The sequence below is a fragment of the Gallinula chloropus genome (genome assembly GCF_964237585.1).
Source record: "Gallinula chloropus genome assembly, chromosome: Z".
Lineage (NCBI taxonomy): Eukaryota > Metazoa > Chordata > Aves > Gruiformes > Rallidae > Gallinula > Gallinula chloropus.
In genome coordinates this window covers 81,239,767-81,263,724 of record NC_140089.1, presented here as the reverse complement: position 1 = coordinate 81,263,724, position 23,958 = coordinate 81,239,767, and the positions used below count along the sequence as shown (strand labels likewise).

Here is a 23,958-nt window from a genome sequence, read left to right as displayed (position 1 = left end):
TAGTGAACTGGAACAGTGAAGAGTCCTGGCAGGGTCCTGGTTCACAGGTGATCTCTTGGAGGGGATGAGTTTCTCCTCTTTCTCAAACACTCGTGCAGGTTTTCTCCATGGAAAGCAGTGCCAGGCTCTCCATATGGACATGCCATCACACACCTGGACCTCACGTAAAGCAGAGGGTAGGATGACATTTTAATGTTGATGTTTGCTGGAGATGCACAAAAGGGCTGCCTGCCCATGGGCACCTGTCCACATCTGCACCAAGCTGTGTGGACCTGTGAGGCTGGAGAGTGATGGCAGCAGCACCATTGCCCAGCACCAGCTAATGGGGGAACTCAAGCTAACATCAAATGAAGCTTGACCTGAAAATGTTTCTGTTGCCTGAATCCAACCTGAAGTTCCCCTGGCATCCAGCTCAATCCCTTATCACTTGGGGACAGGAGTGGGGGAGGCATTTCACAACAAATGTCATTTATCCTTGTATTTCCAAAGCCTTCTTTTTGTTACACACACAATTGCGTTTTAATTTGAGTTGCTGGTGGTGGTGGGAAGTTTGCCTTTTTGCTTTATTTTTTCTTCCCAGCTTTGGTTTCTCACTTACAGCTCAGAAACCCCTTTTAATGTCTATTCTCTGTGATAGGCACTTCGCCTCGTATTTAGGGAATCACACCCACACGCTGCACGCATCCATATGCAAACACGCAGACATACACACACATTTTCTGAGTGAACTGAACTCAGAATCCTGTGCTTTAATATAATTTAAGCAGCCTGTGCAGAGCTCTCTGGAGTCAGGATTATGGATTAGTGTTCTGACAGCACCATAGAAAAGTCCCCACCCAGACAAAAGGACCATCCTTGCTGCTGGGTTCTACTGCAAGGCAAGCAGTCACAAGTCCCACCCTGTTCCAGGATATGTTACTCTTTAATGGCACCGTGCCTCAATTTCCCCAAACCTGAATTTGGGCCAGAACCACTACCTACTCTTACTTGGGTAATATTTTAATGAATATGTTAGAGAAACATTATGGCTCTACTGTCATTACTGTGATAGCAATATCAAAACAACCAAGACCAACATACCCCTGGACTGCAGATGGAGAGATGAAAAAAAACAAAACAAAGACATTTTCCTGGAACTACTGTCACACTTAAGAGCAGAAAAAGAGAGATAAAGTCCTTGTCTTGAATGAAAGACCACTACCTAGGAAGCTGTGGACAAACTGTTGCATCTTACTTACGAGTGGGTTGTTGATGGGCAAACTTTTGGTGTTTTTGTTAAAATTCAGGGAAGTCTGCACCAAAGCATTCAGGACTCTGTTCTGTGGGTCCTAGCTTCCACTCAGAGAATGTGCATGGTTCGACCTGAAAGAAAGATGAGGCCAGCAGCTACCTGTAAGACCAAGGACCACTATATCACCCAGGGCTAGACCTTCCTCAGTCTTGGACAATGTGACTGGAACAGGACAAAAATGAATCAGGGCAAGCCAGTAGTTAAACAGTGAAAGAGTCAAGGCAGGGTTCAGTGCATGTTCCCTGACTTTCTTTTGGTTAACATTACATATGCTAAATAAATGTCATCCCAGCTGGGACCTGGGCTTTGTTTCTAGCTCTGAGAAATGTTCAGGGAAGCTGAATGATAAGAATCCTATTGCCTTAGATTGCTTCACTGTGCAGGGAATTCTCCCAGTGCATTCAATACAATTACTTCTGCTCCCAGGAAAGAGATGTTGAGGTGAGGAAAGGAAAAAAATCTGCCCTGCATTTCTCCTTGCATGAAACACTCTTTAGAATTGTGACTTTGTTTTCCTTTAGCTGCTGATCCCTACAGCTCTATGTGGGACTAGCTTGTATAGGCTATTTCATCCCCGGGCCCTGCAGACATAATGATAAAGAAGAACAGGGTCCTTCTTATGGTAGTTGAGTCACTTTGGTTTTGCAAAGATAAAGTCTACACCTGTATAGAAAACACTTCCTGTGAGTGATCCAGCCATTAGCAGTAAGTTCTAACAACTGAGAGTGAAAGACAGAAATAACTATGGCCTATGACCAACTTTTGTGGCAATACCTGGAGAACATGGCCTATACTTAGGAAAATACAATATTCCTTAAGTGTTAGTGTTTGGGAACTGTGCTGCAACAGAGGTGAAGGCCTGCTGTTCAAGCTGGTGAGAAGGAACAATGCCAGAGGCAAGGGAACAGGAGAGGGGCTGTGTGTCTTTGAGATCGTATCTTCCCCTTGGCAAAACTGACTGATTGAGTTTTCCTTATCAGTAGAAGCTATCGTGAGCTGCAAAGGTTGAATCTCTAGAATTGGAAGTTCCTTGTGGTTCCTGCTGAGTACAGCGTTCAAGAGGGCAGACATTAAATGGATTAAGAAGTGGGTAATGGCCAAATCTCAAAATGCGGTTGTCAAAGAGAAGGCATGATAGAGTGAGGGTATTTGTAGCCGGGTTCTGCACAGATCAGTACCAGCTCTGATGCTAGTCAGCATTGTCATGAATGATGTGGAATTAAATATCCCAGCTGATAAAATCTGTGGATAACACAAAATGGAAAATTGTAAGGACAGGGCTCCGATATAGAGTCATCTGAGTCACTTAGGTCACTCTGAGTGAGCTTTGGCTGGCTGAGGCATTATGTGTGTGTTTCTGCAGAACCAAATCTAAGCTGACTCACGGAGGAATAAGGCTAAAAACCAAGCCTAAAGAGTGAGGGGTTATATTTCATAAGACGGCAACCTAGAAAAGTACCTGGGCAATGACCTAGAAAAGTGGTTAGCACAGCTGGGGAAGTCATCATTAGGTCCCAGCATGGTGGTGGGCAAAACCATCTAATGGGACCTCTTGCCATATAAACAAGGAAACTGGAGGACAAATATTATTTTTTAGTAAGTAATACTGTGGGGGAAAGGGAGGGAGAGCACCCTGGCAAACTGATCCCAGCCTGGCATTCACATTTTAAAATCTGTAGAAGCTTTTAAAAAGACCTGTGTACATGAAACAGATGCCTCCAAGTGTCAAGCTTGAAGAGTTGTGCTCATCCTTGCCTGAGAGAGCTCCAAGAGACTCGGGTCTTTATGGAAATATCTTTTCTGGGAATAAAGCCTATATACTAAAGAGCACTTTAATCAGCTGGAGAGAAGCTGAACTTTTTACTGAAACTTTTCTAATTTGAATGCGATGCCAAACACATTAAAGTGAGAAGTCAGAGGCAGGCTCTGGACGCAAAAGAATGTGCACCAAAGCAAACTATGAGGCTGATTGTTGTTCTGCCTGTTTTCCTCATAGTAAGATTTGAGCCCTGTCCAGGACTCATGGTTTAGCCAAACGCTGACCTATTGGGAAAGCTGCAGGGCAGCAGCAGGCTGTCTGAGGCATGGCAGCTCAGCCATGGGATGGGAGGATCCCGGGGGCATCTCTGTGGGCATCTCTGGTACAGAGAGGGAGAGACCAGACCGCTGAAAATCCCTTTTTGCATATAAGTCGTGTGAGCCTCTGACTAATGAGTGGTTAAGGGGGTTTTGGGAGAAAGAAGGGGTCATCGCTACTGTATTTTGTCCCTGCACGATGCCCATCTTTGCTTCCTGACTGATGCAGCAGATCACTGGAGAGGGTCTTTAGCACAGGGAGCATGCCGAGACCACGCGCTGGCTCTCTGTGTCAATGTTATCGCTCGCTGTCACATTTCGAAAGAGGAAGCGAGTCTGTGCCACGCACGCAGAGAACAAAGCCCTCGCCGAGCCGAGTGAGAGTTACAACTTGTCAGCACGTCTCTCAGCCTGCCGAAGGCCAAACATGAAACACAAAAAAGGCCTGGAATAAGGGAAAAAGAGGGAAATAATAGCACAGTGAGCTCTCAAGCTCAGAGAAGGCTTGCTATAAAACAGCACCTTCACTCTCTGTCTCTCTCTGTGTCTCTGAGTCCTGGCTACTGATGAAGGGAAGAGATGACTCCCCTTAGCACAGTTACAGTACTGTTGCAGTAATAGGGACCAGAGCCAGGTTCAGATCTGGCTTGCACAGCCCTGCTTTCTCCACACACCCCAAAACGCATTGTTAGCCAAAAAGCGTTATTAGTGGTGATGAAATCTGAGGTGGAAAAGAGCCTACTGAGGGTTATGTTTTCCCACATGGACAGTGAAGCTCTAGTAGCTGGAAATTAGCCTTTCTGAGACTCGGATTTTACCCTGATTCAGGGAGTGAATTTCTCCAGGTACTAACTTCGTGTAGGAATTGGATAATTACATTTGGTGATCTGGCCATAGCTGTGGTGGTGGGAGAAATAATTCTATCATTGCATGGTGTGTGTCTGTATTGTTGATTTACACCTACTAAAGACCTTGTTTCAGTATGCTCTGTAGATTTACGCTTACTGTTCATTTCATCCAGGTGTATAATTTTCTGTTTCAAGTACTTTGGGCAAGGATAAAATACCATGGTGAGTGAAAGACAATAGTATGATGAGGACTCTTCAGGAGTAAGACAAAGGACCAACTTCAGTCCACTTTCTGTAAAAACAGATGCATCTATAAAATGCAAGCGGAGCAGATTGGCTGAAAACAGTAGACCAGCACCCCCACTTCATATGGACTCAGTCCGACACTGCCAGTTGTTGTTAACACAGTTGGTAGTATATGCACCCTTCAGGCTCTCCGGTCTAATTAAAATTAGATGAAGCAGAATGCTGACAAGAGAAAAGTACTCAACAAATATTTGTCTTGTTCCCATCGTGGCATTGTGCTACATCTCCTGGTACCCGAACTGGTAAGGTATTGAGTTCCATCCTGTAAGACTCACCCGCTGTTAACCTTCTTTCTAAACTAAGACCTCTTGTCCTGTTGCAGTTTTTTTATGGAAGTGCTGGTCCCCAGCTCTTTCTGTTCACTCTCCTTCATGAGATGCATAGCACAGGGTCTCAGGTACGATCTTGGGAATGGCACTCATAGGACAGGGTTGTGGTTTAAAGCCAAGATGAGAAAGGGGACAAGATCATTAAGCCTGAATGAAAACAAAAGGACAAGAAAGGTTCTTCAAAGAGTGCAGAACCACCCAGCAGTACCCCTTGCACAGAAGAAGAGCCCTAAGTCAGTCAGTAAGAGTTAATAGGAAGTGTTAGGCTGAGCTCTGAAGGATTTAAAAAGAACAGTGGAAAGAAGGAACTCAGAAAGGTGGCAGGCAAGGCAAGATTAAGCCCTGAGCACTCCCATATCCTTGCATGCTAGGGAGGAAAATGGTGGAGAAAAGTTCTGCTGGTGCAAGCCACCTATGTGCCACACACATCCACTACAGACAGCACACCTTTGCTGTGAAGCCAGACAGCATCAGCCAAGATCAGAGCCATGGGACTGTCCACACAGGTCTGTCAGGCAAGGGACGACTAAACCATGTCAGCAGAGAGGTCCCATGCCTTCTCCTGGCCAAGCTTATCCCTGACACCCACCGTCAAGTGAAGCTACTACCATCAATGCCAACACCCAGCGTAAACTGCCTGTGCAGCAGGAGGCTGTTTATGAACTATTCTTTACTGCTGGCATAGCACCCTGCTCGTTTTCACCTTTCTTAAAGGTTAACCTCATTTCCCTCTATTAGTTGGTTTTAGCGAATGCCATTCGGCGCGGCAGTTAAAGAGCTCTGTCAGCAGATGGAAATGACAGTGGCATTTAAAGCCAGTCGGAGTTGAGAGTCGGAGGGGTGGGGGGGTGAGTGGAAGAAATAATCTTCAATAAAACATTTGCAAGGGTATGCTAAGTGACATCAAAGGAGTCTCACTTTCCCCAGCGAGAGATCTTCAGCTCAGTGTGCTGAGTGGGACGGGTCTCCCCTGGGTTTGAAACCAGCCCAGATCCACAGAGACAAAGTGCCTGGGGGGTTCCAGACCAGGAAACAGGATATCCCACATCTGTTGATAACTTCTTGCTAGTCAAGCAGGCCTTTCTTGCAACTAAGTGCATGCTGGACATCGCTTTCACTAGTGGAAGGCTCCACTGTGAGTGTTTTATTGCAATCCCTACATCATGCACCCATTGCTGCCTGGTATTTCAGGCCACACTGTCTGGTCATAGTTTTTCCTATTGCTCTGCATATCTGCTTTAAAACCTTGCAGGAAGGTCTTCCACTCAGAGGAAGGATGAGTTTAGCCTGTGCTCAGGATTTCTCAGGGTTTCGGTTTTCTTTTCCTTATTGCCGCAGCGTGGTGAAAGGAGACTAAGAAAAGAGTTTGAATAAAGGAAATACATGCAGAGCCCCAAACTCGAGCACACAAAAGGTGTGATCGGCATCATTCAGACTCTGCTGTCCTTCTCCGTCCTCACCAGACCTCCCCTGGCACGGGTGTAATATGTCGTTCTGCATCAGGAAGAATCTGCAATACCCAGCAGCAGTAGGGACATACTGAGCAGCAGTTCAGCAAATCGAGGGTCTGATCCAAAGCCTGCAAGGCTCCGTGTCACTCTTTTTCATTAACTTCAATAAGCTTCAGCTCTAACCCTGAATCCCCGATGTTTATTTCGAGCACTGGTGCAGCATCACTGGAATATAATGTTCCTTCGCATACGCACCTTAGGGTAACATTCTAAATGAGTACGTGGATAAGTCAAGCCAGACCCTGCCAGGCGGCATCCTGAAGCAGACCCATTCATTTCCTGGGTCATTTGTTGAGCTGGCCAAAGCATTTCAAAGGAACGGTTATCTAGCCAAACGTGTAGTTTTGTAAAAGGCAAAGCGTTCCCCTGGAACAGGCCCATTTCAATGAGATTTTTGCCAGGGGACATTTTTTTTTTAAATTAATGCCTCGAGTTCTCATTTCAGGGGGTACAAACCTGTCATTTAGTGGGATCTTTTTGATTAATTTTGTTTCAAGTCTGTATTGTATTAAGCCACTAAGAACATAAGAGCTTCCGTTTTGGGTAAGACCAAAGGTTTTAGTCCGGCATCCTCTGCTCCAGCAGTGCCCATTAGAAAGAGTAAGAACAGGGCTTTTATAAAGACTGACCCTTCCCTTCATATCCTCTGGCTTCCAGCAGACAGAGGTTTAGAGACAGAGATAGATTTTGCATCTGGATCTTCATGTTTAATAGCAGTGAGTGGACATAACCACCACTAATGTGTCTCGTTCTCCTTGGAGCTAATTTATGACTTTTGTGTTCAGCAACATCCCATGGCAGAAACGCCTTTCATTTATTCATATAGAGTGTGAAAATGTACTCTTTTGTCTAGCTGAAAACCACAGCCATTCTGCTTTATATATTTTATGTTTTGAGGTTATTAAGACAAAGTCTTTTTATTCCTCTGAGACAATACTCTGTAACATTTCACAACCAAAGAATTTCCATTTCACAAGAACTTTGGCCTCTCCAATTCAAAGTGGAAGAGTATTTTTTTAAGACATCAGTATTTTCCACAGAAAGAAAATCCTGTTTTTCATCCAGTTTCAATCATTTCATTATATCAGCATAATTGAGGGTGACAACATCAAAAATAATAATTAAAAAAAACACACAACCCCTCCTCCCCCCTACTTAGGCACCCTGGGAAGAACTGGAGACAATGACTGAAAGTTTCACAACAGCATCTTCTTTCTCACAGCTGGGCTAGGAGAGCCACAGGGGCATCAGCCACCTCAACCTGATCCCACTTTCACTATGTCATGCCCCCACTCTACAGTTTAAACACCTGTAAGGCAGATGGAATTCCACATAGGAATTTTCATCTATAAAATCCCCCACACTGGGACTTCTATCTAGATAAATTGGGACTGGTTTAAACAAAGATACACCTTCTTTTTAGGTGATTTGCCTTGTGGGGAAAAAAGGTCATTTTTAAAGACTCCTTGCAGTCAGTAGGATGTCTGAAGGACTAAATGGGTGGGTCCCAGTTAAGTTCAGATCTTTAATTAATTACCTGCAACTGGTCATATGCACAGTATGCCTGGCTCCACCGCTCACATCTGTAGGCAAACCCTTACAGAACTTCAGCCCTTGGTCCATAAAGCAGGGTGCAATTACATTTCTATTTCCAGCCTCCTTATTTTTCTGCCTGTAGTTACAGGCAGGACTGCCTCTTTCTACACGTACATACACAGCCTGGCAAGGTCCACTTCTGATTTTAGCTGCAGATTCCAGGTACAAGCGTCAAACAAATAATACACAAAACTTCTGTGTGAAATACGGCTTCATAACTGAAGTAAGCATTAGGCCTGGAGCTGTATGATGTAGGAAAGGTATTATTGAGACCTATGAGACACGCTGCTTGGATTCCTTTATTATTATTGTATTCTTTTGCCTCTCCTTCATTTTCTTTGTTTGTAGACGAGGGGATGGAGAGGAAGAAAGCCAGCAAGTTTATAAAAGCAAGAGAGAAAGGAGTTGAGGCATTTTGTGGAGATCTTTAATGACATTCTGTATAATTTGAAAGTGGGGAGGGAAAGGGGGAGAGAAAAAGGGAATTAGCAAAAAAACTGGCAAAAGAAAAGTGGAATGTGGAGAGAAGCGTGTGGATGAATTTTAATGCAATCAGAAAGCTGTAATAATGGTAATAAAGGAATATATTCAGACGTCAAGAGAGGGAGAAGGGAACAGGACCCGCGACGCCAGAATTTAAATTAGACATAGGCGTATAATTCTCTTTTCTCCCCCCCCACCCCCCCTTTCTTCAAATGAAGGAAATGGAATTTTTAAGCACAGTGAAAGAGGGATTAACAATTGGCAGGTTTTCAGCCCTTTGTCTTTTGGCGAATCCCATTTAATCACCGTCTTTAATATTAAGGAGGCTGTGGCCGTGCAGGGCTGTCTCAGGCTTGGGGGAAAAGGGATGATATACAGAGGAAAAGAGAGATAACACTTAGGTTCAGGCAATTGTGAGGAAGTGTTTCAATTACCTCCACTGAAGTCTTTAAAAACTGAAGTTTAATTTGATCTGAAATGTCGTCACAGCTCCTGCAAGAGAAAATATGTCCTTCCCACCCCCATTCCTGCCCATGTCTTTGCTTTTCTCAGTGCTCAAGGCCGGAGTGCTACCATGGATTAATGTCCTGGCCTCCTAGGTTTCTAGAAAGGGTTCCAAAGCCCCAACGGGTCACCAGTGTGATGAGTTTAGGAACTGAAACTTATTTTCCTGACATACCAGCCTTGACACCACCGACCCTGCAGAATTTGTCAAGAAGCTTCCAATCTTTGCTCTGAATAAGTGTGAAAACCAAGTGGCCCTTCAGGCTCAGCCTTGTGTGGCCACAGAGTGAAAAGAGGATGTTACACATAGGAATTAAGATGTGTTAAAGTCCCCAGAACCAGAGGCTGTAGGAGTTATATTCAAATCCGAGCTGTTTCTGAAATGTAATTGTAAAAACTTGATTCAGGGTTCATTTGAGGTGTCATTTGATAGTACAAGACAGTCTTCTTCTTCACCTCCATCTTCTTTGGGAAATCCATCAAGCTGGGCCAGGGAGGCATCCATAGATCTGCAGGAGGAAGGAGACCAAACAGTCATGGAAAATTCTGCAAAGTTTAGTTACAGCACAGCTGCATGCCTCCACACTTCAGTGTTCAGTCTCCTTGGGTGCTTTTCTCCTATGAACATTTCCAAGGGTGTTCCTGGGAAGTGGGAGCTGAAAGCACAGGCTACTAATATCTGGGGAAAGTGACATGATTTTTTTTTCCTGATTGGAAGGCTGATTTTAATTCAGAAAATCTTCCTATTGTGTAGTGATGGAGAAGAGAAAGTGGGTGTTCGGGCTATACATTGAATTTAGAAATAATGGATTTTGACTCCTGAGTCTTTCATAAAAGCCATCACCTCATGAATCGTTCTTCAAAATACTCCAGCTGGATGTTTCACGTAATGAATAAACTTGGAAGAATTATGATCTGCCACGTACGAATCATGCAGAGTCTTTGTGCTTTGCATGACACCAGGTTTTAGACTGCTCTCACCACCAGCTTTCCTGAGCAAGGGTTACTAATAAAGTGGGTTGTTGCGAGTTGTTTTCCCAGCTCAATATCAAACACCATAAAACCTGTCATTTAAGATCTGCACAGGGAATAGCATCTCTTGGCAATGGACAGTTGTGACGGCGCTGTTCAGCAAGTCAGAACTACTGATATTTGTCTTGGGGTTATAATATTCTCAGCTGTACAAGAAGAGTCTGCTGTTAAAAGAATCGTTTAGGCTATGTCTTCATGGCCAGGCTTGCTTGGCCTGTTGCCCAAGTTTTGTCCATAATGTATCTGCACAGTGGAAGCCTGAGTGTGCTTTCATCTGTAGTGTCCAGGTGAGGCTATAGGTTTAAGGTTGGATTTCACTTCAGTGCAGTTCTTGCAACAGGAGCACAGGCCAGCCAAGCCCAAACAGCATTCATCTTCCTGATCTGAACCATCTTCTCCATCTCCATCCATTTTTTTGTCCTGCAATTTATCCACAATACTCTTGCATTCCTAAATGATTTCTGGACATGGTTTAACAGCTGGTGCATATCAAGGACCTCTTCCAGTTCCCTGTCAAGTAGGTCTCTCTGCTCAGGAGGATAAGACCATAGTATAGATGAGGACCCCAAAAATAGAAAATAGGCCCTGACACATTGAATTTAAAAACCATCATCTTACACTTTGGGTTCACCAGTTGCAACATGGTGAATTTCCTTCCAGTTCCCCATAGGGCCAGCTGCAGCCAGCAGCTGTGTTCTCTTGGACACATGCACTGAGATCACTGTGGCACTGTCTATAGGGATCACATCACTGCAGGGCATGAAAATATCTCTCTGGAAATGACTTCAAGATCCACAGTTGTTGTCAAGGTTTTCCATTCAAAACTAAACTCTGGCTTGGCTTACCCCTACCATGGACTTCTTTTGCATGAAAAAAGACTTGGGGAAGCTCCAGTGCCACTTGAGTCTGATAGAAACCATCAGAGGTGAGCTGACCACTTGCCTGCTAGGTGCCTTTCATCGTTGCTGCCAGAGCTCATGTATTCTGGCTTGTGGCAAACACTGAAGAACTGCAGCAAAGCCCAATTTCACCCGGTGCAAGCACTAATTATTCTTTCTGCAGATGGGGAAACTGAGGCTGCCTTTTGCATTGGGTAATTTATGTAGCCTGTATTACCACCAAGTCCACTGTCCTTGGCAGAAATTTAAGTATTTAGTAACAGTATCTAGACGGTCGTCCATCTTTCTGGTACCAGGAGTAACTAATTAGTCTAAAGGAACAGTGATTTTGCCTTCTACAATATCCAGAGCAGAGCTTGAGATGGGACCCATGAGTCCCAAATACAAGTCTGAAATGTACAGACAGAAACTTTGGCAAAGCACTTGCATATCCTCATGGGTCCACTCTTCCATAACTGAATCAGGAGTGATTTCCACTCTTTTCCAAAAGAAGACTTAGGGCCATGTCTATTGAAAATAGCTTGTGGCATGCTCAAAATAATCAAAAGGAAGAAGTTCCTCACACAATGTATGAATAAGTTGCAGAATATCTTGCTGCAGGATGTGGTGGATGCCCACAGTTCACATGGGTTCAAAAGCCCAGTGAACAATTACATCGAAGACACTTCAAAAACTATTGCATATGAAAAAAAGCACTGCAGACTCCCAAAGTCCCTAAACTGCAGAGCACAGGAGTCTAGGAGAATATTTGGGGGGATTAACAAAATTGCTTCCCCTGTTCTTATAGTCTTTCCTAGATACTCACAACCGGCCGTTGCCAGGGGCAGCACACTGAGTCAGGCGGACCCACTGCTGTCTCCCATACAGCTGTTCTTTCAGTCTGTATACAGGATCCCTGTCCAAGTCAAGGCTTAGAGTGCAGCCAAGCATTAAATAAGAGAAATCCTTCAAACTAAGTTTTTCGGATGCAACAGTGGATAGTAACGCACCTGTGGGATGAAGCTTCCTTCTTTGTGCAGGAGAATTATGCTCCCACACCTGGGCTTATATTCATTTGCGCTTGTCCCCATCACACAGCTGTTCAGATTAGCTGTTATTCTCTCTAGCCCGGGTGTCTCAAAGCCTCTGTCTCCAGCAGTCGGAGACCGGCAGCTGTGCAATCATATCTGCTAACGTATGGGATATAAAGAATCTGTTAAGTAAAACCAAACTAAGGAGGGAGGAGGGGAAGAGATCAGCACAAAGAAATCGCTCCTGCTAAGATGTGATTAGGGATGCCCCACAACACCCAGCTGCAAGGAACAGGTGAACTCAGCAAACATTTTAAAGCCTGCAGCAGAATTAGCCCCTTGTGGGTGTTGTTTGATATGGGGAGGGGGAGTGAAAGAGCAGGGAAACAGGAGCCTGTGTGGGTGGAAGGAGGATTCAGTTACTATTGTTTGGAGTTAGGCAGTGGTAGGCTTCTGTTGTTTGCAGAATAGGTTGTGATTTTGGTTGTTGTTGTGGGGATTTTTTTCTCCCGTCCTAATTTTTGAAACACCTCCATTTTACAAGGTTCATGTATTTTCCAGCAAGGTACCATGGAGAAGATAATTAGCTAATTTACAATTAGCTACAACAGAATTCGTAATCGCTTCCCCTGTGGAAAGGGCTGTAATCATCATCACGGAGCTGTAGGACTGCTGTGAAAATGGCAATAGGAGTGTGCAGCCCAGGCCCCAGGAAATGCCCTGCTTTTAGCCTATTGATCCACCTGATTAGCATGGGTTGAGGGGAGCGGCGGGCACTCCAGCTCGAGAGGGGAGCCAGTTTGAGCTTGCAGATTGAAGTTCAGAGCTCAGCCCAAACTTTCATAATGTTCAGAGCAGCTGCTTTATAGCTCCTCTTTTCTTCTTTGGCCTGAGGAGGATTCCTTGTCCATAATTGTCAAAAAAAAATCAGGTTTATAGCTTTTGTTCAGCACTGTGACTTTGGATCAGATCCCTGATCCTATTGCATGGACATGAGGCTACTGGTGGATGAAAAGCTGGATGTGTGTCAGCAATATACAGTCACAGCCCAGAAAGTCCACTGTATCCTTGGTTGCATAAAAAAAAAAGAATGGCCATCGGGTCATGGAAAGTGATGAGTGGTGTTGCTCAGGGGTTGGTACTAGGACCAGTGCTGCTTAACATCTCTGTTGAGAACATGGACAGTGAGATCAAGTGCACATTCAGCAAGTTTGCCAACAACACCAAGCTGTGTGGTGCAGTTGACACTCTGAAGGGAAGGAATGGCATCCAAAGGGACCTTGACTTGAGGCTTGAGAGGTGGGCCTGTGCAAACTGCATGAAGTTCAACAAGGCCAAGTGCAAGGTCCTGCACATGGGTCAGGGCAATGGCAGGCTGAGCAGAGAATGGATTGAGAGCAGCCCTGAGGAGAAGGACTTTGGGGTGTTGGTGGACAAGAAGCTCAACATGAGCCAACAATGCATGCTTGCAGCCCAGAAAGTCAACCATATCATGGACTACATCAAAAGAAGTGTGACCAGCTGGTCAAGGGAGGTGCTTTTCCTCCTCTACTTTGCTCTCATGGGCCTCCACCCGCTGAGGACCCATCAGGAGAGTGGACAAGTACGGGCTGCTCTGCCTCTTGCATTCTCTCTGGTAGACATGCCACTTGGTCCTATGCATCAGCATTTTCTTCTTACCCACACCTGCAGCAGAAAACTTCTCTGGGCTGCTCATTTGTTCTGTCATAATGCCAAGGAGATAAGCTTAAAGGCCTTCCTGGTGCCTGGACCGAGGCTCTGCAGCTGGTCCCTCACTGTGTGTGCAAGCAATGTTTGGGGAGGAGGGGAATAGCAGCAGGGACAAATAATTATTAGCTATATAAATAATGGAATTAATTAGCATCTGGTTTCTGAAATGAAGCCATACAGCAACCTGGCCCTGATGCTTAGAAAGCCAAAGGCATTGAGTAACATCAGAGAGCTGCTCTGATGAATAGCACGCACATATAGAAGATGCTTGTTCCCATACAGAAATACACAAACACCAGTTTTGTTCTTGCACAAAGCACATACTCTATCTGTTTGTGATGCCCTGGCAATGAACTCAGGATGAAATAGGGAGGCTCATAGGTTTTTTGAATAAGGGGGTTTGTGGCGAGAAGGGACCGTAGTGATCTTCTGGTTCACCCTCCTGATTAGCCTGGGCCACAAAGGTGGTAGATCTGTCCCTCTTTATTTTCAAGACCTTGGATGCAATGTTCTAGATGGTAAAGCTGGTGTACGTTTTCCTGATACAGGATTCAACCTCTTTGTTTTGCATGAAGAATATGAGAACACAAGTGTATTTATATACTCTTATCTAAATGTACCCCCACGCACACACATACATTAGTGAGAGCTATCTGGATAAACACAAACCTGTGTCATGTCTCTCTGTGAGTGACCCTAATTTTCCCCCAGTCCCTCCACAATTGCTGTGATTCTTGTTCTTGTCCTCTTGCTCTGCAAAGGGTCAAACATCCTGCATCTCATTGTCCCTTCTGTCTCTTTAATTAGTGCCCGTCCTCCCCCTTCTCCCCCCTCGCTCCCGTGTCCCCCCTTCCCATCTCCTCTCTGCACTTGGCTTGCAACGCTCTATTATTTCACCTTTCACGCGAGCCGTCTCCTTCGCCCAGGCCCGTCTGACACCTCTGCCTTACGCTTATCATAGAAACATAACATTTAAATACAAATAGAACAGGGAATAATTTAACCCCTATTTGCACCAGGGAAGGTGCCGAGGCTCTGTATAAACACAGTCAGGAGATTTATAGATGCTGTATATGTATCTGACAAGTTACATTTCTTTACCACTGTGACTTGCAGTCAGCTTTTCTTGATGGGCGCAAGCCTCCAATCACTGGCAGAGGGGTCATGGAGAGGGAAGCCTGGTTTCATGAGGACATTGGAAATGTCACCAAGGGGACATCTCTGGGAACTCTGGTTTGCTGTTGCTGGGGCTTTCTTTCTCTACCTGTCCTCCTGCGAGGAGTGCAGAGTGCTGCTTCCTGTTGTCGTGGTTTGTTTATGGAAAAATGGAGTAGATTTGGGATGGACTTAATTTTTCAATATTATGGGAGTGCCTTAGGTTGCTTATGGTGAGGGCATTGTGATGCACCAGAAAAAAAACCTCCTTGGCTCCTTCACATGCCACAGCACAGAGAAATAACCATCCCTGGTTACTTCCAAGAGTTGAGCAAGATTGATGGGCACAGGTTTTTGTGAAAGACTGTTAATGGGGTGAACACTAATGATAGAAAACTAAAAAAAATGTAGGAAGAGTCTTACATGGACACCACACTGTCCTGGTTCTGGCTAGGCCAGAGTTAACCTCTAGTGGTAGCCACCATAGGTGAGCTGAGTTAGCCCAGGTGAGCTGAGTTAGCCTAGACTGTTTCCATACCACCTGACATCACTTCCCCATAAAAGGGGCTGGTTGGGGAGGGGTATGCTTGGGTGCCTCCAGAGAGGTCTGGGTGCAGCCATGGTGTTGGGTTGGTCACTGTGTTCTGCAGCACTCTGTAATGGTTGGGTTGGTAAGGTACACTGTATTATCACTGGGTGTGAGTGTAATTGGCTGTTATTGTTCTACTTTTGTGGTGATTTTGTCAGTAAACAGTCCTTATCCCACCCCAAGGAGGCTCCGTCTGTTTCTCCTCTGGAAGTGAGAAAACAGCTGCTCATTGCAGCTTAGGCTGGAATGGATGGTTATATCCACAGCTCACAGTGGGGGCATCCCAGACCATGGGCTCATGCCCAACTTCTTTTTGTTCTTCTTTTCTGCCCCTGTACAGTCGCATTTGTGTTCCTTTTGACAGTGTGTTTGCTTTGCCCTGGGGTTCAGGCCTTAGAGGCCCTAGCCTGTTTTTTAAACTATCTGAAATTGAGATGACATCTGGTGGGCCTGGCCACAGAGGCAGAACATGGGGCTTGAGATGCATAGGTTTGGGATGAACCCTTACTGAAAGAGGGGAAAGCATGGCATTCAGAAGAATGTGTGGGTGGACTGTAGGAGGTAGATAGAGGTAGGTCACGGACAGCACAACCTGAGCAAAGATACAGCAAGGTACTGCCCTCCATCCTCATTTGAGGACAGCTGAAAAATCTGATGGGGAGAACTTGCTGTGGGGACACATGCTCAGATACATCCCCCTGATAATAGCACATCCTCTCTTCATTTAATTCTGGTGGTCTCATGGACATGTTCAGGCATACTTACAAAGGAGTCGCCCCAGTGTATGACATATTGGCTTTTTGCTTGGAACCTGAGAGAACAGCATATGGGGGCACTCAGGGGGTGAGAGACGCATACAAACCCATTCTAGGATAAACTCATTAACTAAGACTCAGAATGTTTTGAATAGTTGTAGCTGCTGGACCTCTCCCTCTGTCTTCCCACCAGACATGTGTGAAGGGCATTGTTAAAACGCGCTGCTGAGCTCCCTGACAGGGCTGGGATGTGAAAGGTGAATGCAGCACTTTGTTAGAAGAACCTCTCAGAGAAAAAAGCTTGTTAAACTGACTCATTTTTTATCAGTGGAGTATGTGACTTGTGCAGATTTCTGAGATGGCAGATGTGACAAATGATTCCCCTGACAACCCAAGGCACAGTTTTTCAGGAGGGAGAGGGGATGCTGACATGGAGATAGGGCTGGAGGTGATATCCAGGAAGTGCTGGACCCTGGCTGCCTATGGGGTGTCCCTTCATACCTCCTCCCCTGGAGTGGCTGGACCAGCAGACCGTGGGGAAGGTGGTTCTCACCCTTAGCAAAGCCTGTTCCTTGTGGTCTGATGGTCACCTTGGGGACAGCTCACAAAAGCACACCTCCTGACAGCCAGCCCTTGGCACCCCCACTCCTAGTGTCCTGCAAAGTTGGAAAAAGGGCTAAAACAAAAATAAAATAAAATACCAAATTAAGTGGTTTCTAAAACACCTGGTTTAAGCTTTGAATAATCTAAACCAGACAAGGCACTTTCAGGCCAGTTCCACACTAGAGAGTTTTGCTGACAGAGGAGGGATGTGATTTTTTTTTAATGATACATTTATATTAGCAAAACGCCTGGTGAAAATACAGTTACACAGCTATAGGAGTGCTTCTGCTGATGCAGCTTATTTGAAACAGGGGAAACTGTATAAAGTACAATATAACAGACACTTCCTCTGTGCTGGAAGTATTTACAAGACACAAAGTTTATAGGCAAAGCCTTTTGCCCCTGGTGTTCCCAGTTTGTTCCCACTGCTCTTCCCACTTCCTAAAATATCTTCCATCTTCCAGAGCAGCTGGTCACATTCACTGGGTGACTTTTCCTTCAATATCTGCACAACTGTTGGAATTTGGACTGGACTCTTTGCCCAAGGCTTTGTCTAACCCTAGACTGGAAGACAGAGCATGCACACCACTTCAGTAGCTGCCTCTCTAAGGCTTATACCTCACCTCAGAGGGTCTCTTTTTTTCACATCAGTTTAGTCATTAAGAAAACAAACCTTTCAGTTGTACAAAGCAACTTTTCTTGAGGTGAGGACAGCCCACCCAGCCTTATTTAGGGCTATGTGCATCATTAAAGACTGAACTTCATGTTGCCAGCAAAGACCCTGAGAAGTCCCTTTCCTATATAAAGAAGGCATATTTTTTGATTTAAATTTGTCTACCAGAAGGCTATCCCAGTTTTGTCTCCCTTATCAGAAAAACACATGTGCCCTCCTCAACCTAATTTTCCTGCCATTTCATCCGCCTAACTGAAGGTAACATCACTCCTCGTTTTCTGTACACTCTGGGTTCACATGGATAAATCCACTGCAGGATTGAAAGCTCCTAATATCCTCACTCAATATCCACTGCATGAAAAATTATCCTCATCCAAGGCTATAAAGTAATTTGCCAATTTGCAGGTGCATCTTTGTCATGGTTTAACCCCACCCGGCATCTGAGCAGCACACAGCCTCTTGCTCAACCCCACTCCCCAGGGGGATGGGAAGGTGAATCAAAAACAAACCAACCCTAAAACTCATGGGTTGAGATAAAGGCAGTTTAATAGGACAGCAAAGGAAGAAATAATAAGAATAACACACAAAATGAGTGATGTACAGCGCAATTGCTCAACACCCCCTGACTAGCCCATCCCCAAGCATTGATCCCACCCAAAGCCAACTGCCCCAGTTTATATCCTGAGCATAACTTCACATGGTGTGTAATACCCATTTGGCCAGTTTGGGTCAGCTGTCCTAACTGTATTCCCTCCCAGCTTCAGTCGGTAGAGCATGGGAATCTGAAAAGTCCTTGATTTATGATAAGCATTACTTAGCAACAACTGAAAACATCAGTGTATTATCAACATTATTCTCAGTCTAAGTCCAAACCACAGCACTGTGCCAGCTACTAGGAAGAAAATTAACTTTATCCCAGCCAAACCCAGGACAATCTTGGAGAAGGCAATTTTGATCAAACACTGATTGAAGCAGAACAGATTGCCTACACCAATGATTTCCTGGTGAACAGAAGTGACATAAACTGCCCAGTTAGTCAGCCAGAAAAGGGTTGTTGCAAACCAATGTTTGTTCAGCTTTAGGTTAATATGTGCATTAAGAATAAATATTTTTTTTAAATCAAACTATGTATTTATTTATTTACATATATTTATTCAAATTGGTTACATCTGCTCTGTAAAACACTCTGAAAAAACCTCTAGGTTCACACATTTACATAGTGTTTAATGAATGATAAATAAGACATTTATGAATCATGTGCAAATGGCCTGTTTACATACACGATGATGTAAACTATGTAAATTTTTTTTCCCTCTTGGTGTAACGGTACTAGTCTCTGTACTTGTAACTGATTTAGAGGCATTGCTTTGTGCTCCCTGAGATCTTTCTACTAACTCACCACGCATTACTTTGGTCTGTTTTCACCAACATCTTCTGAAGGTGTTTCATTCTGGACTGATCTCCATGCTTGGTGTAAGTCCAAGTATAAATATCTTCCTCATGCAAATTACAACTATCTACTAACAAAGCATGTCCTACTTTGACATGAAATACCAGCTGCTTGATCTCCCTCAGATATTAGCCAACATAGAAGTTAACTGTATGCTTCAAAACCAATGTATGTTTCAAAACCTTTGAGTTTATTTAACATGAACTTTAAAAATATACTAAAAACTCATCCAAACTTGTAGGTATGTGTCTGTGAGTGGATATGAATGGTAAATCTCCTTTTACAAGCTGTGGCTTCCATTATATCCTGATTTAAAACAGCTTATGTTAATTTTTCCCCTTGCAGTTATTTAGTATTGTGAGGGTTACTAATTTTTGCTTGGACTTTGTTTATTTTGAACATTAGGAAAAAAAATCTTCCACAAGAGGTTTGTTGGGCATCGGAACAGGCTGCCCAGGGAGGTGGTTGAGTCACTGACCCTAGATGTATTTAAAAGATAGGTGGATGTGGGATATGGTTTAGAAAAGGACAGGTACAGTTGGGCTCGATGATCTCAAAGGTCTTTTCCAACCTAGTGATTCTGTGATTTCTTTATGTTATCTTTATCCACATTCCTCTTGGATCACAGTCTGAGCAATGTTGTCATTTCAGTTACTGCAAGCTGGCTGCAAAAATTGATCAGAAAGAGCTGATTTGGAAGACTTCACTGCCTGGATTTTGAGAAACAGTATAAAGATTTTGTATATTTCTGGGGTTTGGACCCTTTTCTGGGTTGTTTTATTTTTTAAATTGCCAAGTGATTTTCAAGTACTCCTTGAAAGTCAGGTGCTATTAAATTTTTTCAAGCCAGCCACCTGAAATGACTAGCAGCTTCTGAAATATGTCACTTCAATTAAATCACTGTTTGTTTTGCATGTGATACTGAGCCATCTTGGCTTTCAGATCCCTCATGAAATATGGTAAGCATCTCTTTATTTTGTTCCAGAAGACAGAAAACTCTTTGTGGGCATGCTCAATAAGCAGCAGTCAGAAGATGATGTGCGCAGGCTATTCGAGGCATTTGGCAACATCGAGGAGTGTACAATCCTTCGGGGACCCGATGGCAACAGCAAAGGTAAGGTGATGGGTTGTGTCAAGCTATACCTGGTCTCAGTGTATATATCAAAGTGTCACCACTATGACAGCAACAGTTTTCCCAGGGCTCTGGCTGCCCCCTCCCTGGCCAGGTTGGATGAGACTTTGGGCAACCTGGACAGGGTTTGGGACTAGATGACTTTTAAGATCCCTTCCAACCCAAACCAGTCTGTGATTCTATGATCTCTTACATGAGGAGGATTCACATTTCCCATGGGAGTCCATTACTTTGCTGGTTTTGCCCTCAATGAGCTATGTCTCGTCACATGCAAACTGACAGCTATTATTGTTTCATCACAGGGCAGAGCATCCCTTCGTAACACAGGGCCTTTATATTCACTCAAGATGTGCTCTCCCCACCCTGTTGAACAAGTCAATTCTTTCTTTAAACAGAGGCGAGGTTATCACTTTACATCTTGACTCACCAGCTCCCCCATCATCTCTACTTATTTCTCCACCACTAACCGCAGGTCTTCCCCTTTTTCACTTGGTCTTGACATAGACACACCAGCCAGAGATCAATTGCAAGGGTGCTGATTTAAATATTACACTCAGAACTTACCTGTTTGAAACATGCGAATGGCTCATTGCAGCACCAGTTACCTTACCTCCTTCTGCCACGTTTTGGTATCACTTGTTATCTGAATAGGACAGGGGATCCTTTCCTATAGACCAGGTGTAAGAATGCAGCTTCTCTCTTAAATACGAGGGTCATTTTTTCCCCCCGTCAGTCTCTAGACAAAGTAACTTCAATTTGATTAGGAAGGCCTCTTCTCTTGACAGTATAATGTGTCCATTAAATATTGATCTGCGTATAATATATCATAAACTGTGCTGGAATGTGCAGTACCAGGGAAGAGACCAGTCCTGCTGACACAGTTCATATCTCACTGGAAATTTTGACATGTGACAACATCAACCAGAACATTTTTACAAAAGGGAGGCAAAAAATCCAAATTGCAGTGATACACTGGAGAGAGATACTGCTGTTTTATAAAAAAATCACTGGCAGCTAAAAAAGACTTCACACCAGTGTTATAGGGCAGCTGTTTGTCAAGAAAGCTCATCTTTCCTCATAAAAATGTCTGAACATAAACTGTGGGTACCTTCCTTCAATTTAATGGCTAGCTTAGGTTCATGACACCCAAAGACAGGGGCTACCCCAGTGGAAAGTGGTAGGCTAGGCTGGCCTAAAAGAGCTCCAGTCATAACAGTAGGCAGTTAAGCATTCAATTCACTGAACAAATCAGTAAATTGGGGAAAAGAAAAGAAAGAAAAAAGAAAAAAAAAAGAAGAAAAAAAAAGAAGAAAGAAAAAAGAAGAAAGGAAAGAGAGAAAAAAAGAAAGAAAAAAGGATGGAATTGTATGAAACAAAATTTAATGACAAAGGAGTTAAACAGAGTAATAATAAAGGCAATAATGTCTGAGATCTGTAAGAAACAGGTTCCAAAGGAGATCCAACCCACAGACTTGTATTCATACTTGCTCTATTTTTTTTTCTCCTTAAACAATTTCATTATAAGCCTGGATCTGAGTGGCAGCTCCATATTGCTAACCAGTTTAATTATTAGTGCTAGCGGGCTGCAGTCTCAGGCTTGCATTTCACTGAGCTGTTCAGGATCAATACTGAGCCTTGACAGAGTTAGTATTACCAGCTTCCATTTGCTGGTGCTATTTACTGAGAATGTGAAGCTCCTAATTTACACACACAGAGTTACACACACGCACACACGTTCACAGAGCAGTCAATCCAACAGAAAACTTAAGGCTAGTGCCCTTATCTTAGGAGACAGTCAGGCAAGCCACAACTCCCACAAAGTTATTCCCAGTCTGTAATGTTTTCCATCTGCTAGAAACCGATATGTGACACACATTGCTTGTGAGCTACTTATTTTGGGTAAAACCCATAAGGCTTAAATCCCACCTAAATTGAGATATAAGCAGATCATCTAAGTGCCAGATAGCAATCAGATCTCATAGACTTCAGTCCTATTCAACCCACTACGTGAAGCCGCACCAGGCATCCCTATAGTGAGCTTCTAAGTCCTCTGGGTACCTCGATGCAAGCAATGCCCTCAGAAGGCAGGTCTCAGCTTCTCACTTTAATGTCACCACCATCCAGTCACATCCAGAAGGGTGCCTGAACCTTTCCTGAAGCCACAGGTGGTGTCTGAAGCCAAGGTGCCTGCCATTCATAGGGCTGCAGAAACACCCCCGGCACGAAGGGGTAGTCATGGTGGCTTGATCATGCAACCAGGTAGCAGAAGAGCTGAGATTGAGGCATTTTGTCTGCCTGAAGGGAAATGCAGAGCGTGTCTCTCCTGGGAGAGGTGGGAGAGTAAGGAGTCTCCCTGTACCTGTCCAGGTAAAGTTCACCAGTGTGCAGCCAGGAGTCCTCAGGTGAGGAAGGTAAAGTGAATCTCATCAGCAGGTCATCAGGACCCACAGAGTCTGCACTGCTGATCTCTGGACAGCCTCTCCCCTCTCGTCACACCCTTTTTTTTTTCTCCCTCTGTTCAGCAGTTGTCTACTTCAGTAACTGAGAAAGTAAAGATTTCCCACAGCACCAGAGGTTCCACAAGAGGAATCTTAACACCCTCTGCAATTATAACCTTAGGCCCTGACTCTGCAGTCTCCTCTAAGCTGACAAGACAGTCTGAGCAGCCCTTTTAGCTCTATAGTCTGGAAATAAGGAAAGAAAAAAACATTTCAGCACATGTATCTCATTGTTCAGCACAGGTTATATATCTCCCTGTTTGTCAAAATCCCTTCCAACTCCAGATCTGCTCCTGTCAGAGGGACACCACTGCTCTGAGGATGTGAGCCGTGCCTCACATCCACAGCTTGTGAAGTCCTAGAGTCAGTTCTACTGAAAATGTGAGGGAGGATCACGTGTACATTGATATTGTGACAGAAGCCATCCCACCAACCACACAAACCAAAGGGCCAAAACATTGGGATCTCTGCAATTGCCTTACCACCATGTACCAGTGAAAGCTGAGTTTTCACTTGCCAGATCACCTCAAAACCTACTGGAAGCAGTAGAAGGGATCCCATTAACATCTTAGGCATCACACAATATATATGCCTGCTTCTTCCTTCATTCCCACCTTTATCCAGCTCCACTGATCTGTCAGGTTCCTCATCACAGGGGTGAATTTCACCTGAAGAGAGTGAAGCCTTCAACATGACAGGCACACCACAGCCAAAAATCCCGCTCTAAATGCGATGGGTGACTGGAGCTGGAAAGCTTTTGTGTATTTGCTAATCAGCATCCTCTTTTTAGAGGCAGAAAGTACAAAAGAATCTCTGCAAATAATTAAACGCCCTAATTCTGGATTATCTCTGATTAATGAAGAGGAAGGCACAGTATCTCAGGAGCCTGGGAATGCTGGGCTGCGATTATGTCATAATTGATCCCTATTGTTTCCAGCTGAAGTATATCTATCTCATTTTCTCATGATTGTCTCCTCTCAGCTCCTTATAAATTAGATCCAACTATTAGCCACAATCTTTGTGCTTTTCCTGAAATACAATCTGAGCATGGCGCTGAGGCGGTAATGGTGAAGGGCTCCTAATACTAGGCTAATTTAATCTGTGTGTATTATTTTTAGAAGGGGGTATCACTGCTTTCTTAATCTCACTTCCATCAGTCTGCAGTGATGAGTTTGGGGACCTTTGGGGTGCATTCTTCTAGCTTGCAAGTGAGTTATCCGGTGCTGCATTTTTCAGCATGCACTATATGGATTCATAAGAGTGTGTGGACCTTCTAAAGGTTCTGTGAATGGAAGAAAGCTGTCCCATTGTCAGGACCAGCACCCCCTGCGCAGTGACCCGCACCATTTCAGGGAAGCAGCTAGGTCTTTGCAAATTGATTAAAAGCTCAAAAGTCTTTGGTAGTAATAGAAGGAGATGGAAGCCAGAACTTCTCAGATCTCTCCCAATCTGTTCCAAAAACTGCCTTAGCATATGGAAATTACTCT

The 23,958-nt window shown here is 44.3% G+C and overlaps 1 protein-coding gene across 14 annotated transcripts in view; it reads left to right on the top strand.

The window, feature by feature from the left end:
- Positions 1-23,958, top strand: part of CELF4 (CUGBP Elav-like family member 4) — a gene marked incomplete at both ends in the record, with an annotated part of 688,465 nt that overhangs the window by 590,170 nt on the left and 74,337 nt on the right. For 7 of the 14 annotated variants that reach the window (XM_084278569.1, XM_084278576.1, XM_084278571.1 and 4 more), the window contains one exon: positions 19,830-19,955. In XM_084278569.1, the coding sequence (XP_084134695.1) occupies positions 19,830-19,955 (126 nt within the window). Of the gene's footprint in view, positions 1-19,826; positions 19,956-23,958 lie in introns of all 14 variants that reach the window. The other 7 variants (XM_084278568.1, XM_084278575.1, XM_084278566.1 and 4 more) reach the window with 1 other exon arrangement.